The sequence below is a fragment of the Oryctolagus cuniculus genome, unplaced genomic scaffold (genome assembly GCF_964237555.1).
Source record: "Oryctolagus cuniculus unplaced genomic scaffold, mOryCun1.1 SCAFFOLD_130, whole genome shotgun sequence".
Classification (NCBI taxonomy): Eukaryota; Metazoa; Chordata; class Mammalia; order Lagomorpha; family Leporidae; genus Oryctolagus; species Oryctolagus cuniculus.
In genome coordinates this window covers 108,728-125,673 of record NW_027208278.1, presented here as the reverse complement: position 1 = coordinate 125,673, position 16,946 = coordinate 108,728, and the positions used below count along the sequence as shown (strand labels likewise).

At 47.1% G+C, this 16,946-nt stretch overlaps 1 protein-coding gene across 1 annotated transcript in view; it reads right to left on the bottom strand.

The window, feature by feature from the left end:
- LOC127485931 (mucin-17-like) overlaps window positions 1–16,946 on the bottom strand; it is a 132,147-nt gene that overhangs the window by 28,487 nt on the left and 86,714 nt on the right. The window contains 1 exon segment of the mRNA XM_070067732.1: window positions 1,224–5,985. Coding sequence (XP_069923833.1) covers window positions 1,224–5,985 — 4,762 coding nt within the window.

Here is a 16,946-nt window from a genome sequence, read left to right as displayed (position 1 = left end):
TACTAGTGCTTTGGCCAAGCGCCCTCTGCTGAAATCTTTCCAAGTACTGAATGGATACAGACAATTTAAAATCAGAGGGACTAATGTGCTGATGTGGAAAGCCTTTTGGAATACAGCATAGGGTAAAAGTGCCGATCACTGAGCCAGGAGCCAAGCATTACCTCCATAGGAAAAAAAAAAAAGAGAGGAGGTTGGAAGGAAAGACGCACACCTGGGTTACAGGTAATAGAGTGAGGACCAGGGGATGATGAGGGTGTGTGGGGGTTCATACTTTCACATTTTATCCTACATTCTGTGCACTTTTTAAAAAGTGGAAAGGTGCTCATAATCGATACTTGTTTACAAGAAGCTGTTAAATGACTTATATTTAGCTTCAACTTTGAATTGCTGTGAGTGCTTAGCTTTAACTCTGTCCTCACTCCTCAGCAACAATGAACCTATTTGTTTTAGGTACACATTTTCCTGGAAGCAGGAGCAGCAATAAAACAGATACCTGTATGCTCACCTGCCTGGTGGATATGTCCTCTCGGGTTACTTTATGCTCATCAATAAAAAGTGCCTAACACTGAACACATCTCCCACTAACGGGCTCTTCTTTCTGACTGCTGTGCTTCTGCCTTATAGACCACCATCATTCTCGCTGTCATCCAGGGAAAGACTGTGGAGTCACGCATTTTTATTTTCTGTTACAATCCATCACACAGTTCTTTAAGCCAGCTTTACAGATGAGGATATTGAATCCAAGCTAAATAACTTGTCCAAAGTCACAAAGCTAATCACTGGGAGACCTGTGTTCAAAGCCAGGCAACCTGGCTCCAGAATCTATCCTTAAATCTGTTGTATCATCTCTAATAAGTCGGGATGAGGGCTGTGTTGAAGAGTGGGATTAAAGCAATGAGGTAATAACATGGTGAATGTCAATAAATAATGAATCAGGAAAAGCAGTAAGGGCAATCACATGAGACTGTAGAAGAGACAGAAGAGAATAAGAGAAGGAGGATCAGGAAAGCTCTCAAGCAAAGTGGCCACTTGGGGGTGAACCAACGGAAAAAGGAAGACCTTTCTCTCTGTCTCTCACTGTCCTACTCTGTCTGCCAAAACACACACATACACACACACAGAGTCAACATAAGGTGGGGACTTGAGGAGGGCTCAGAAGATCTTGGGGAAAAGCTGCTGAGACAGGCAGGCTGTAGGGAACCATGAGGAAGGGAGATTCTTACAATATGCTGAAGGTGCCATTGTAGCTGTTGGGCTCTGGTACAGGAACTCTGTGAAGCTTCTGCACTGGGCTGAGGCCAGTGCATGAAAGTGTCTCATCTTTGCAGGTGCAGAGCTCACAGACATTTATGGTGGCAGCTGCATTCAGGGGTTGATCTGTGACTTCAGTTAGGGTTGAGTGCTGAGTCTGAACCTGGCCTGGATGTAGATCTGTAGTCTTCTTCAGAGATGGAGAATGGCCAGCTTTTGCAGTGGGTACCAGAGCTATGGTTAGCTCCATCTTGGAAGGCTGAGCTATGACACTGGGTGATGTTGGGTGCTGAGCTTGATGCTGACCTGCTGTTGGAACTGTCATCTCATTGTCCCCTGGGGACTGAGTTACGAGCTCCTTTAGTGGCTCTGTAGACTGAGTTAGGGTCATTTGCATGGTAGTAGAAGGTGTAGCCTCTGTAGTACGTTGTGGAGTTTGGGTAATTTCCAGGTCCAGAGGCTTGACTGTGACTTGAGGCAGGTTTGTATACTGAGTCTGAATCTGGACTGGAGGTGAAAATGTCACCTCAGGGTACATTGGATAAGGAGGAGGAGATATAGACTTGAAGGCTGTAGAATGTTCATCCTGTGTAGTGGGTACCTGAGTTATGGTTGACTCTAACTTCGAAGGTTCAGCTGTGCCACTGGGTGACATTGGATGTGGAGTTTGATCTTGACTTGGTTTTGGAACTACCATCTCATAATAAACTGGAGGCTGATAGACCACTTCATTATGTGACCCTGGAGGCTGCCCTGAAGTCTCCTGCATGGTTGGGAGTGGTTCACCCTCCACAATGGATTCTGGAGTTAGGGTAAGTTCTACATCAAAAGGTTGAACTGTGGCTTCTGTCAGGGTTGGATGCTGAGCCTGAACCTGGTCTGGTTGTGAAAGTACCCCCTCATGGAGCACGGGAGGTACTTTAGTCTTCTTCAGGGCTGTAGAATGTTCAGCCTTCCTGGTACGCTTTGCATTTATGGTAAGCACTGTGTCCAAAGGCTGAACTGTGATGTGAGGCAATGTTGGATATTGAGCTTGATTATGACCCAGTGTTGGAACTGTCACCTCTTGATGTATTGGAGATTGGGTTACACCCTCCATGGGAGGTTGACTGGAGGTCTCCTGCATGTCTGTAGAGGGTTCAGTCACCATACTGCTGGTTTCTGGAGTTATGGTAAGTCCCAGGTCCAGATGTTGAGTTGTGACTGGAGTCAGGTTTGGAGATGGAGCTGTAGTCTTGCTCAGGTCTGCAGGATGCTCAGCCTCTGTAGTAGGTTCTGTAGTAATGGTAAGTGCCAGGTCTAAAGGTTGATTTGTGACACTGGGTGATAGTGGAGGTTGATTTTGACCCTCATGAGGCACTGGTGGCTGAGCTACAGATTCTTTAGGTGGAGTCTCCTGCACATTTGTGGCAAGTTCAGCCTCTGTAATGGGCTGTGGAGTTATTGTAAGTGCCAGATCAAAAGGTTGAAATGTGATGCGGGGTGATTTTGGAAACGGAGCTTGATCCTGAGCTGGTGTTGGAACTGTCACCCCCTGATATCCTGGGGGTTGAGCTATACCTTCCTTAGATGGCCCTGGAAGCTGAACTGGGGCCTCCTGCATGATTGGAGAAAGTCCGCCTTCCATTCCAGGTTGTGTAGTTATGGTGAGTTCCACATCCAAAGGTTGACCTGTGACTTTGGTCAGGTTTGGTTGCTGAGTTTGAAGCTCCTGCTGGGTTACAGATGATTGAGTGTCAGGGAAGTCTTGTGGCTTGGCTGGGGCTACATTTTGCACTGGAGCTTGTTCTGCATTCTTGAGGGGCTCTAGAGGCTCAGCTGGAGAAAGTTCCATCTTTTCAGGCAGTGCTGGAGGCTTGGCAAGAGGAGGCCCAAGCTGGGTTGGAGAAAATTCAACTTGCTTGGTGGGAACTGTAGGCTGGGCAGGTCCTTCCTGCTGACTCCAGTAAGGATAAACTTCTGGAGTGGGCTTTAGGGTTCTGGTAAGGTCAATATCCACATGTTTTGGTTTGGTTTTAGACATCCTTAAATGCTGAGTTCTGAGTATTTCTTCTGGAATATGAGGTGAAAATGTCATATTCATTGGGATAGCATCACTCATCTCTGGGAAGATATCTGAAGGCTGGTTTGTGTTTCCCTGTTGGAGTGGTAATTGGTAAGCACTCACGGGGCGCTCTAGAGGTGGAACGGAAATCCCCTGCTGGCTTGGTGAAGGTTCCTTCAGTTGTTCAGGCTGAGCTGGGACCCCTGGAAGTGGGAAGTGCTCATCCTCTTCTGGGGGCTTTGGCTGCTGAGCTGTGTCTGCCTCCTGGTCTTTCAAAGGCTCATGCTCCGTAGGGAACACTGAGGCATGAGCTTGGGCTTCCTGATGGATTGGAGAAGGTGCAGCCTCTTCGGGGGCCTGTAAAATTTCAGCTGTTTCCTCCTGCTGGGTCATAGAGGGTTTCTCATCCTGCATAACTTCTGGAGATTGAATTGGCAGTGGTTCAACCTCTTCAAGAGGCGTTGGAGGCAGAGCTGGGACTGAGGCCTGAGTTGTTGTGACCTCGTGGCTGACTGGAAATGTTTCCACTTCTGCTGCAGGTTTTGGTGTTAGGGTCAGCTGCAGGTCTGGAGGTTTAGTAGTCACATTGGGCAAGTCGTACTGCTGAACTTGATGGTGACCGGGAGGTAAAGTGGTCACTGTGTGATGACTTGGAGGCTGGGCTGGGACTTCTGTCTTCTTTCCAGAAGATTCAACCTCCTCAGAAGACTCAGAGGGCCGCCTTGGTTGCTCCTGCTCACTGATATAAGGTTCGGTCTCCATAGGAGGGACTGGAGTCAGAGCTAGGGCCTCCAGCTGGCCTGGAGGAGCTTGAGTCTCCACCAGGGCCTCCGCGTACTGAGCAATCTGCTGCTGTTCTCTGAGAGAAGGCTCTGTCTCCACGGGAGGGCCTGGAGGAGGCTGAGTCTCCACCAGAGCCTCCGCATACTGAGCTATCTGCTCCTGTTCACGGGGAGAAGGTTCTGCCTCCACGGAAGGGCGTGCAGTGTGAGCTCTGGGTGCCTGCTGGAATGGGGAAGGTTCCGTCTCTGCAGAAGGGACCGGAGTCGGCTCTGGGGGTTCCTGCTGGGCTGGAGAAGCTTCTGTCTCCAGGGAAGGGCCCAGAGTTTGATATGGGGTCTCCTGCTGGGCTGGAGAGGGTTTGTTCTCTACAGAAGACTCAACATACTGAGTGGGCTGCTCCTGATCACTAATATAGGGTTCTGTCTCCACAGAAGGGCCCGGAGTCTGAGCAGAGCCCTCCTGCTGCACTGGAGAAGAGTCCCGCTCCATGGTGGGCTCCGGAGTTATGGTCAGCACCACATCTGCAGGCTTGATGGTAACATTGGGCAGGTTATAACGGTGAACTTGATTCTGATCTGGAGACCAGTCCGTCCCCTTCTGCATCTGTGGAGTCTGAGCTATGATAGTCTCTTCAGGAGATTCTAGCGCTTGAGCTCGGGGATCTTGCTGTACTGGAGATTTGACTTCCACAGGGAGTGCCGAAGGCTTCTCCGGGGCTTCCAGTTGGCTTCTAGAAGGTTCGATCTCTGGAGACTCAGAAGGCTGAGCAGGCTGTTTCTGATTGCTGGAGGAATATTCAGTGTTCACAGGCAGGCCTGGAGGCTGAGCTGGGGCCCCCTGCTGGTCTACAGATGGGCTGACTTCCTCAGCATACTCTGAGGGCTGAGCTGTGGCATCGTTTTGGGTAGAGAAAGGTCCAGTCTCCTCAGGGAGATCTGAGGTCTGAGCTAGACCCTCTTGAGTCCAAGATTCCACCCTCCCAGGGAATTCCGGAGTCTGCACTGGGGCCTCTTGTTGGGCTGAGGGGAGTCCCACTCCCTCAGGATGCCCCAGAGGCTGAGCTGGAGCCTGCTCCGTGCTTGGAGTAGACTGAACTTCCTCACCTACCCCTGAGGCTTCTGTCAGCTCCGTGTCTGCAGGTTTCAGTGTGACGCTGGGGAAGTTTGCTTGGAGAGCTACAATCTGAGGTGAGGATGGAGTGTTAAGATTGTGATTCACTGATGCCTGACCTACTACTTCTGCAGTAGCAAATGGATTCTGAGCGGGGGCCTCCTGCTGCAACGGAGATGCTTCTTCCTCGGGCTGCTGCAGGTCTGCACCTGGGCCCTCTTGCTGGGGTGAAGAAAGTTCATCTGGTTCAACGGGCTGTGGAGGCGGAACTTGTTCTTCTTGCTGTGCAGAGGAGGATTGGATGGGCTCCTGAGTCTCTGGATTTTGAGTCTGGCCTTCCATCAGGAATTGAGATGGTTCAGCCTGCTCAGAGGGCTGTGCAGGTTCTCCTGGGTTCTCCTGGGATTCTGTAGGAAAACCACCAGGATAGACCCCATAGTCAGCCGGCAAAACTTGATTTTGACCCTGAAGCTTGGCCGCTTTGTCTGGAGTTCCAACACCAACCTTAGGAAGCCGTCGACGCCAAGCTAGATCTTTCTTGGGGGTCAGGGGTGAAACAATCAACTTGTTTCCTTGTGAACTCTGACTGTCTAGAGGCGGAACGAGTGCTTCCAATGACTGGTGAGCATTTCCTTCCAGTCGAGGAGGCAGAGCTGGAGGCTGATCCTGATCCCCGTCTAGCACGGGAATCGCCTCTGGTAGCCTCTGTTGTTGAGGAAACCTATTGAAATACTGGTACGGACCAGGACCAGCAAGCTGTTCTGGCTCTGGGGGCAGTTCCAGAAAAAGGAAGCAAACTCACAGTGGACTCTTGAGGCGAGGCCAGCACCCGGGAGGGAGCAGAAGACCCCAGGTCATCAAAGCCGCCAGGGTCTGCCATGGGTGTGAGCGAGTCAGGCGATTCAGGTGGGACATTCAAGGAGTGGGAAGACCAGGGCTCAGAGAGCCAAGGGATCTGGACTGGGAGCCCCTGGTCTTCCCGCGTGGGGTCTCCTAAGTGATGGGAAAGTGCAGGTCTCCTGTCCTCACCTTACTCGACTCCTGCTCTTTCTGTCCACTCGGGGCTTCTGTACTCTCATTGATATAGGTCTCGGTCCTCCACTGCTCTGTGTCCCATTCTTTCTTGGCTATCTTTTCTTCCTGCTGCTCACTGAGGAGCTTCATCAGGATGCCTGTTTTGGAGATGAGCTTGGCACAGGGCAGTTGCACCTGGGCCTCAGAGCAGTCCATTTTCAGAGTGCGGATGACGTGAGAAATGAGCCTTCTCACGTCCGTGTTGGGGATGAGGGACTGTAGCTGCTGATTCAGCTGAATTTCAAACTGTTGCCCCTGGGACAGCATCACGGGGTAGGTGAAGCCTGCGGGCGTGGTGGGGGCTTCAGTGCCCTCGCTGGGGTATTCCCACTGTGTTTCCTTGGTTTGGTCCACAGTCGGCATTAGGTCGAACTCGGTCCCAGCAGAATCTGTAGCTGAAGGATCTGTGTGCATTTTGTCGCCAGGGAGCGTTTCTTCATGTGCAGTGGTGTTTTCTGTCAAAACATTTTCTTCGAAAACACGCCCTCCGGAATGGTTTTCCTCCCTAGTGTCTTCTATAGAAGGTTCTCTCAGAGGAGGACTCCCCTGAGAATGCAGGCCTCCAGGGGATGAGAAAGCCTCTCCGGAGGGGGAGTTTATGAGACTCCGCAGTGCAGGGAACGGAGGCCTCTTCCCAGCCGTCAGCCTGTTGAGGGAATTTTTCCTTCTGAACTTTCGACTCAGTTTGGCCTTGGGGGTTCGGAGGACCAGGTGAGAGCAAGTTTTATGAAAGCGGTAATTCTGTCTGGAATGCCAGATTGGTTTCCCTGCCGCCTTATTTTTGGCTCTAGCATTGGCATCTTCTAAGACAAAAATGGTGTAGGTTAAGTCCTCCTTTGTTGTTGATCTCAGAGAGAGATTTTGCAGGGGAGGTAGAAGGCCTGCCCAGGATGTGTTTCTTCAGGAAAGAGGAGGCTGCAGCCTCATGTTCCTTTGTGAGCAAGGGCTCCGTGTGCAAGGAGTTTCCGGCCACCTGCCTGGGCCTCTGAGCCACTTGAAGCTCCTTCAGCTCCCTGGAGCCTGCTCTCCCAAGCCTTCTTCCCCCAATGCTCTCCGCAAAGGGCCAGGTGCCCCGTCTCCTCCCGAGGCTCTTCCTCATCTCCTGGAGGTGCCTTTCCCGTAAGCCCTTTGGCCCCTTGATGACTTTTTTCACTCTCTGCAGCCTGTACCCCACACTTGGCATGGTTGCCAGGCTGTTCTCCTGTGACGGGGCAGTTTCTGATTTCTTTTGGAGGATTTGAGGGTTAAATTGATGACCTAACAGGATAGGCTGCATAAGCATGGCCTTTTCTTCCTTCTTAACCTTATCGATTTTTTTCTTGAATTACTTCATGTAACAAATTCTCCAGAAAATAGAGCTTTCTCAACTTATTTCTGTAAGGATGAGAGGGCCTTCTTATGTGGGTTTTCACGTAGCTCAGGGACTTATCTCTATCTTGCACATTTGAAAAAAGCAGTGTAATGAATGGCAATAATGTTGATTCTACATTTTGTAGATTTTCCTCTGAGAAATAAGGCAATATATAATTCAGTGCACTAATAATGTCACTTTCATTGTTGAAGTCCCGCTGTTCACTCATGCGGCCTGGGAAGTCCACACTGTTTCTCTCTGATACTGGGTTCCCTGGCTCAATAGTCAGCTGCTTGCTGGTGTTGTTCTTCCGGGCTTGCAATATCTTCATGAATGCCCCCTTTGGGTTCCCTATAGATGCTTCTTCAACTGTCAAAAAAAGAAGAGACTGCTTTTAGGCACAGAAGACTGATGGGACAGCTTTATGTCAGTCCACAGCCCTACACTCTGATCAATTAAATTAGGAGTCAAATCCAATATTTGGGGTACCATTGAGACTTTAGAGAGAAAAGTAAAACCAAACTCAAACCTATGAAATGGCAACAACAAAGGAGAAAAAGATATTTTTGAGAGTGGCATTCAAAGAGTTCGCAGTGTTAAAATGCAGTAACTATGATCAGTATTATTTCATTGGTTTCCAATGACCAACCACTCCAGGCTTAGAATAAGGCTGGAGGACAAATGGCCCCACCCAGCTGCCCCTTCTGTGGCTCTGCCCCTGCTTCTCAGCCACATCATTCTACAGTCCTGCCTCATGCTGAGGGAGCACAGGCTTCCTCCTTCCCTCCCTCCCTCCCTGTGGCCCTGTGTTCTTGCTACCATCACAGGTGTCCATGGCAAGAGATAGGCATGTAAGGGGAGTGAGGGCAGAGGTGGTCAAGCCAAGGGGCCTTGCTCCTCACCTCAGTGTGTTCTTTCCCACCCTTGTAAAGGGAGATTAACAATGCTTGTCCTTCTCACCTCTTGAGACGAAGGGAATAATATAATTGGTAGGAAACTGGTCTGGAAGGTGAGCAACACTGTGTAGATGGGTATACAGTTATCACTGTGCTAATGCCTCAGATCCCTGACTGAGATCCGAATTCAAGCTGTCTAAGGAAGAAAGCGGTCACATTTTGGAAGTCACGACATCAGTGGTAATAGCCCTCATCTACAGAAGGATACTTAAAATTACCCGAGTGTTCTGTGGATAGAAAAGCGTGAGACTCAGAGCAGGTTCAGAGTTGGACAGTCTACAAGTGCATGGAGGAGCCTTCCGACTCCATCAGAGGAGTCAGGCAGCCATTTCTGGTTATGGAACCAGAAACTCCCCGGCTCCAAATAAAACAGCATCACTTGTACTCTTTTATACAAGTGCAAAAACAAACAACCGCGGTGAGCAGTGTAGACCTGTTCTATAAGACAGAGGGCCCTTGAGGCCCAACACATAGAAAACCAGTTTGTAGACTGTGTGCAAATGAGTTATCATTGAAAAGCAAAGCACCCAAGAGCACAGAACACCACGTGTGTGGTTCCCAACATTGCTTCCTTCCCCTTCCACCTCTTTTCCATGATCCTTTGTGCATATGTAAATTACATAGCGGTAACTATGTTATTAAATTACATAGCGGTGATTGCAAACCTGACTTTCAGCAAGGGAGCAGTGTAGCAATTTAGGGAGTTTAAATCTGAATGAATGAATAAAAATTCAGCAATTAATTACATTGTTACTTTAAACTTGACCCTAAAATTTTAAAATAAGAAATTTCAAACAAATAAAAATTAAAAAAAGATCCTCAGGAAGTTCCGACTCACGGCAATGTGTCGTATTTGGCAGGCATTCATTGTCACAGTGAAGCTTGATGGTGTTGCAGACAACCTCGATAGTATGTTTAAATTGGCAGAGGCAGCAGGCCATATGGCTAGGTAAGATCCTATGAATAGAGACAGAGAATTAAGTTACCTGTAAAGGGGTTCCTTGGGTGGGTCAAACAGGTGAGCCAAGGTGCCAGCAAAGGAGTTCTTGAGGTATGTGGCCAGGACATTTGGGTAGGAGCCTGGTGGCCAATTGTTGGTCTTGAATATGAGAATAAAGGAAGGAGGGAGAGGTGGCCCAAGGAGGCATAGGCATGGAAGTGGGTGTGGTGTATCCAAAATAAAGTCAACAGGGTGAGCATTGGGCACCATGGATCTGTCGTTTGACTCAGGGGTGTCTCCTTCCAGTTCACAAGTCTCATTGTGGGTTGGGAGTGCACAGGAGGACTTCCCCCAACCTCTGGAGTACTCTTCTCCATCCCTGTTGGAAGTGTTCACTATTAGAAACTACTCTGGTCCCAGAAAAATGACTGACTGCAGTAATTGTTGGAAAAGATGTGGAGAAAAAGGAACACTCGCTCACTGATGGGTGAGTGAAAGTAATTTGACCAGGCAGGTGTTTAGCCCAGCCATGAAGATGCTGCTTGGGACAAGCACATCCACTTCTGGAGTGCCTGGCTCCATTTCTGATCCCTGTTTCCTGCCAGGGAGTGCCCTGGGATGTGTCAGGTGGTGCTTCCCTAAATACCCAGAAATGGAAAGACTGCAACTTATGGTAGGTGTGTGTTTTTAAGAAACTGTCAGTCTATTTTCATTATATTTTTTTTTCAAATGTATCATTTCGAAAGTTTCTGTGGAAGGAAGAGAGAGAAACACACACAAACACATCTTTTCTTTTTTTTTTCTTTTTGACAGGCAGAGTGGACAGTGAGAGACAGAAACAGAGAGAAAGGTCTTCCTTTTGCCATTGGTTCACCCTCCAATGGCCGCCGTGGCCGGCACATCGCGCTGATCCAAAGCCAGAAGCCAGGTGCTTTTCCTGGTCTCCCATGCGGGTGCAGGGCCCAAGGACTTGGGCCATCCTCCACTGCACTCCCGGGCCATACCAGAGAGCTGGCCTGGAAGAGGGGCAACTGGGACAGAATCCGGCGCCCTGACCGGGACTAGAACCCAGTGTGCCAGCGCCACAAGGCGGAAGATTAGCCTATTGAGCCACGGTGCCGACCACATGTTTTCATTAGGTAGTTTACTCCCCAAATGTCTGCGACATGCAGGGCTGGGCCAGGCCAAAGCCAGGAGCTCAGAAACTAGTTTGGTTTTCCATGTGAGGAGCAAGAACTCAAGTCCTTAGGGCATCACCCACTGCCTTCCAGGGTACATGTTAGCAGGAAGCTAGGGTGGAGCAGAGCCGGGACTTGGATCCAGGCATTCTGATGTGGGATTGGAGTATCCCAGGTAGTGGCTTAACGGCTGCACCAAATGCCTGCCATCGTAAACAGTTTAATTTTTATTTGTTTTATTTTTTAAAGCTTTTATGTAATGAATGCCAATTTCATAGGTACAACTTTAGGAATATAGTGTTTTTTCCTCCATACCTGCCCTCCCACCCCCACTCCCGTCCTACCTCCTACTCCCTCTCCCATCCCATTCTTCATTAAGATTCACTTTTGATTGACTTTATATACAAAAGAGCAACTCTATACTAAGTAAAGATTTCAACACTTTGCACCAACCCCCCACCCCACAACATAAAAAGTACTGTTTGAGAACAAGTTTTGCAGTTAATTCTCATAGTACAGCTCATTAAGGACAGAGTTCCTACAGGGGGGGGTAAGTGCAAACAGCTTCATTTCTAATACCCCCAAATTGGAACAACCTAAGTGTTCACAAATAGGTGAATAGATAAACTATGGTAGGTTACACGTAGTGGGCCAGGCTCTTTCTAACCAATAGAATAACCAATGGTTGAGTTGTTACAGATGACTAATGTTACTTCTTTGGGTCCAGGGAAAGCTTCATATAGAAAGAAAAAAAAAAAAAAGAAATTATCAACTCCCAACTTGACTCTCACTGGGATTAAACATGACAATAGGTCTGATCTGATTTCATCATCATTTAAAAAAATCATCTATTATTTTTCACTTTATGTTTCTGTGTGGGAGCAAACTGCTGAAATCCTTACTTAATGTATACTAAGCTGATCTTCTGTATATTAAGATATTCGAAAATGAATCTTGATGTGAATGGAAGGGGAGAGGGAGTGGGAAAGGGGAGGGTTGTGGGTGGGAGGGACGGTATGGGGGGGAAGCCATTGTAATCCATAAATCGTACTTTGGAAATTTATATTCATTAAATAAAAGTTAAAAACAAAACAAAACAAAAAAAAAAAGAAAGAATGCACTCAGAATGCTAAGCTAGTGTTTTACTAGACTTCAATTCTAACAGGAAATTTTCGTTAAGTCCTTTCTACCCCTAACTTCGTATTTTGAAAATTTTCAAGCCTACAAAAATATCCGAAAGATTGGTGTCATGAGTTTACATGTTCTCTCACTTAGATTCAACTGTTGCTAACATTTTGCCACATTCACTTTCCACGTGTGTGTCTCTATGCACTTCTTGGACAAACCATTTGAGAATGAGCTGTAGATATGATGACCTTTTCTTGCTAAACCTGAAGTCTGCGTCTCCTAAGAACAAAGGCATTCTCCTGCATATCCACAACACTATTATCACCCAGTCAGCTTTAACATTAACATCACCGTCTATTGTGGTCCACATGCAGGTGCTCTCAGTTGTCCCAAACATGTCTTGGCTACTTTTAAATCAGGCATTGCATTTTATTTTCATGGCTCTTTAATTTTCTTCAGTTTAGAACTGTTCCTTTTTTGCAGTGTTTCATGGCATTGGGATTTTTGAGGCATTCAAATCAGTTGTTTTACAGCATGCACCTCAATTTATCCTTCTAAGACCAATACTGAATATAATCACCAGGGAACATTTATTTTTTTGAGTGGCTAAGATTTTTTTTAAAAAGTTTTATTTATTTGAAAGGCAGAGTGATGGTTGGGTGCAGGAGAGAGAGAGAATGAGTGGAGGGAGAGGGAGAGGGAGGGAGAGAGAGAGAAAGAATGAACGTGAATAAATCTTCCAGCCACTGGTTCATGCCCCAAATGGCCACCGCAGCTGGGGTTGGGCTGGGTTGAAGTCAGGAGCCAGGATCCAGGAGCCAGGAACTATATTCAGGTCTCTCCTGGGTGGCAGGGGGTCAAGCACTTTGGTCATCCTGTGCTGCTTTCCCAGGTTCATTAGCAAGGAGCTGGATGGGAAGTGGAGCAGCTGGGACTTGAACTGGCACTCCCATATGGGATGCCAGCATCACAGACAACTTCACCTTATGCCACAACACCAGCCCCACTAGGGACCATTTCTGGCAGGAACACTGCATCTTGCATAGAGAATGTTGTAGTTTTGCTGCTTACTAAAATGGATGCACTAGGGATGATGTCAGTGATAAAATATTTATTTTTTAGAAGATTTTTATTTACTTGAGAGGTAGAGTTACAAACACAGAAAGGGAGAGACAGAGACAAAGATCTTCCATCTTAAGCTGGTTCACGTCCCAAATGGCCTCAATGGCCAGAGCTGGGCCAATCTGAAGCCAGGAGCCAGGAGCTTCTTCCGGGTCTCCCATGCAGGTGCAGAAGCTCAAGCACTTAGGTCATCTACTGCTTTCCCAGGCCATAGCAGAGAGATGGATCAGAAAAGGAGAAGCCAGGACTGGATCTGGTGCCCATATGGGATGCTGGCACCGCAGGTGGAGACAGCCCACTATACCACAGCGCTGGGCCCCAAATCATTATTTTCAAAAATATTGGCAAATCTGGGGCCGGCACCATGGTGCAGTAGGTTAATCCTTCACCTGCAGCACCGGCATCTCATATGGGCGCTGGTTCTAGTGCCAGCTGCTCTGCTTTTGATCCAGCTCTCTGCTATGGCCTGGGAAAGCAGTGGAAGATGGCCCAAGTCCTTGGGCCCTGCACCCGCATGGGAGACTGGAAAGAAGCACCTGGCTCCTGGCTTCGATCAGTGCAGCTCCAGCCATTGTGGCCATTTGGGGAGTGAACCATCGGAAGGCTTTTTTCTCTGTGTCTCTCTCTCACTGTCTATAACTCTTATCTGTCAAATAAATAAATAAAATTTTAAAAAATATTGGAAAATCTTTTGAAATTGCTAATGACCTGAGGTATAACTTATTCTTACTAGATAATATTTAAGTATTAAAGACCATTGCACATTAATATGCAATAAAGGGGCCAGCGCTGTGCTGTAGCAGGTTAAGCCTTCACCTGCAGTGTCAGCATCCCTTATAGGCACTGGTTCAAGTCCCAGCTGCTCCGCTTCTGGTCCAGCTCCCTGCTAATGCACTTGGGAAAGCAGCAGAGGATGGTCCAAGTGCTTGGGCTCCTGCTCCCACATGATTCAGAATAAGCTCCGACTCCTGACTTTGGCCTGGCCAAGCCCTGGCTGTTGTGGTCTTTTGAGCTAGGAACCAGCAGATGGAAGATCTTTCTCTCTCTCTGTATTTCTGCATTTCTTTTTTCTTCTTTTTTTTAACTTTTATTTAATGAATATAAATTTCCAAAGTACAGCTTATGGATTACAATGGCTCCCCCCCCATAACTTCCCTCCCACCCGCAACCCTCCCCTTTCCCTCTCCCTCCCCCCTTCCATTCACATCAAGATTCATTTTCAATTCTCTTTATATACAGAAGATCAGTTTAGCATATATTAAGTAAAGATTTCAACAGTTTGCACCCACATAGAAACATACCAGGGGATTCCAATTCAATCCCATCAAGGTGGCATGTACCAATGCCATCTCACTAGTTCCGGTGATCAATTTCTGTTCAAATTGAGCATAATGATAGGACTAAGAGCCAAAGGGAGCACATAAACAAGACTAGTGTCTGCAAATACTAGCTGATAGAATAAAAAAGGGAGAGAACGATCCAGCATGGGAAGTGAGATACACAGCAGACCTATAGAATGGCAGATGTCCTAAACAGCACTCTGGCCTCAGAATCAGCCCTTAAGGCACACGGATCTAGCTGAAAAGCCCATGAGAGTATTACAGGCATGGAAAGCCAAAACACTCTGGCAAAAAAAAAAACCCTACATGTATTTCTGCCTTTCGAATAAATAAGTAAGTCTTTAAGAATGCATTAAGGACCATCGCTTATGAGTCACGACACAAGTGAGCTGGCCTGCTTTGTCTAAACTCCTGAGGACTTCCAATAATGAACTCCAGTGTAACAATTGCTTTCAGGTTTTTATAGCCTTGGTTGCACATGGCTCCAGAAAATGCTAGCACTTTTCCTGTCCACTGATGGTCAAGTATGAAAAAAGCAGCTAGAACACCACAGCCTTGGCTAACTGAGAAAGCTTGTTGATGATGAGAGCTTTGACTCTTTGGAGAGGAAGGCCTCTCACTGACCTGGGAGGATCCACTGTGGCAGATGCTGCCCAAGGTTGAGGAAGAGGAGGCTAGAGCAGAAACCAGTGGACTTGATGATGTGGGAAAGTTAGTCAAGGAGGTGATCTGACAGAAGTGATTAGGGCAGGGTATGCTGTGAGAGGCCTTTCCCCATTCTTATCTTGTGGAGTCCGCTCAACTAGCCTTATCATAGTTTCTGTTTAGCTTGTCCAATTGGCAGGGGGGAGGTCACAATGGAAGTTGCAGTGAGTTTATGGTAAAATGTCAGAATAGGGCTCTAAGGAAATCCTTTTTAAAACTTCAAAACTTGAGATACTTCAAACTCTGCATGAAAATTAACTAGAAAGGATCATGGACCTAAATGTAACTCTACAGTTTCTACAAGAAAACAGGAGAAAATCTCTGTAACTTTAGATTAGACAATGGGTTATTTGAAAGATTTTTTTCAGGAAAGGCACAATAAAAGGACAAACCATACAAGATAAAAGTTGCTATAGGCTCATCAACATTAAAAAAAAATTAACTTCTACTCTTCAGAAGGTACACTTAGTAGAGTGAAATGATAACTCACAACCAGAGAGAAGATATTTACTAAACATACATCTGAGAGAAAGTACTCATACCCAGAGCATATAAAACACTCTTAAAACTCCCTAAGATTACCATCAAATTACTACATGGGAACAGATTTGAATAGACACTTGGTAAAGATATTTGCACAACAGTATCGTCAGTTATTAGAGAAGTCTAAGTTTAAACTGCAGTGAGTGTACCCAAGGTGCCAGCGTTAGGATGACTGAGTCCCGCATTTGAGCACTTGCATTTGATTCTTCTCTCTGGTTCCTGATTCCAGCTTCCTGCTAATATAGTTCTTCTGCCTTTCTTTGGTTGAGTAACTGGGGTTCCTGCCACCTACATGGGAGATCTGGGTTGAATTCCCAGCTGTCAATTCCAGCTTCAGCCCAATGCTGGTCTTGGTGGCATTTGATGAGAGAACTGATTGACTCTCTAGTAACTATTTTTAAATACTAAAAAAACATATAGAGATTCCACTGTTTATCTACTGGCAGAAGAGCTACATTAAAAAAAGTTTTATTTTTTAACTTATTTGAAAGAACGAGAGAGAGAGAGAGAGAGAGAGAGAGAGAGAGAGAGAGAGAGAGAGAAAGAGATTGATTGATTGACCTTCCATCTGCTGGTTCACTTCCCCAAATGCTGATAACAGCCAGGGTTGGGCCAGGACTATGCCAAGGACATAGGTCTCAATGTGTGGGTCTCCTACATGGGTGGCAGAGACCAGAATACTTGAGTTACCATCGGCTACCTCCCAGGGTGCACATTAGCTGGAAGCAGAGTAGCTGGGACTCAAACTTGGCACTCTGATACGGGATGTAGGCATCCCAAGTGGTATCTTATTTATTTATTTATTTATTTATTTATTTATTTGACATGTAGAGTCAGACAGTGAGAGGGAGAGACATAGAGAAAGGTCTTCCTTCCATTGGTTCACCTCCCAATCACCCCCCAAATGGCCGCTACCGCCAGAGCTGCGCCGAACTGAAGCCAGGAGCCAGGTGCTTCCTCCTGGTCTCCCATGCGGGTGCAGGGTCCAAGCACTTGGGCCATCCTCCACTGCCTTCCCGGGCCACAGCAGAGAGCTAGATTGGAAGAGCAGCAGCTGGGACTAGAACCTGGTGCCCATATGGGATGCCGGTGCCACAGGTGGAGGATTAGCCAAGTAAGCCATGGTGCTGGCCCCCCAAGTGGTATCTTAATGCTGTGCCACAATGTCCAGTTTCTAAATGTTTGTTAAAAAAGTTGAAATCTGAGGACTGGGACAACACATGTTGCAAGTGCCACTCTCGAACATTGTTGGTGAGAGTGCAGACTGCAGCAGCTACTTGGCAAACAGTTTAGCTGTGTGTTAAACAGTTCAATATACACTTAGTAGGTAATGAACTGTCCTACCCCTAGATCTTTACACCAAAGAAATGAAGACACATATCCACTCACAGACCTCCATGTGAGTGCTGTTAGTGGCTTTA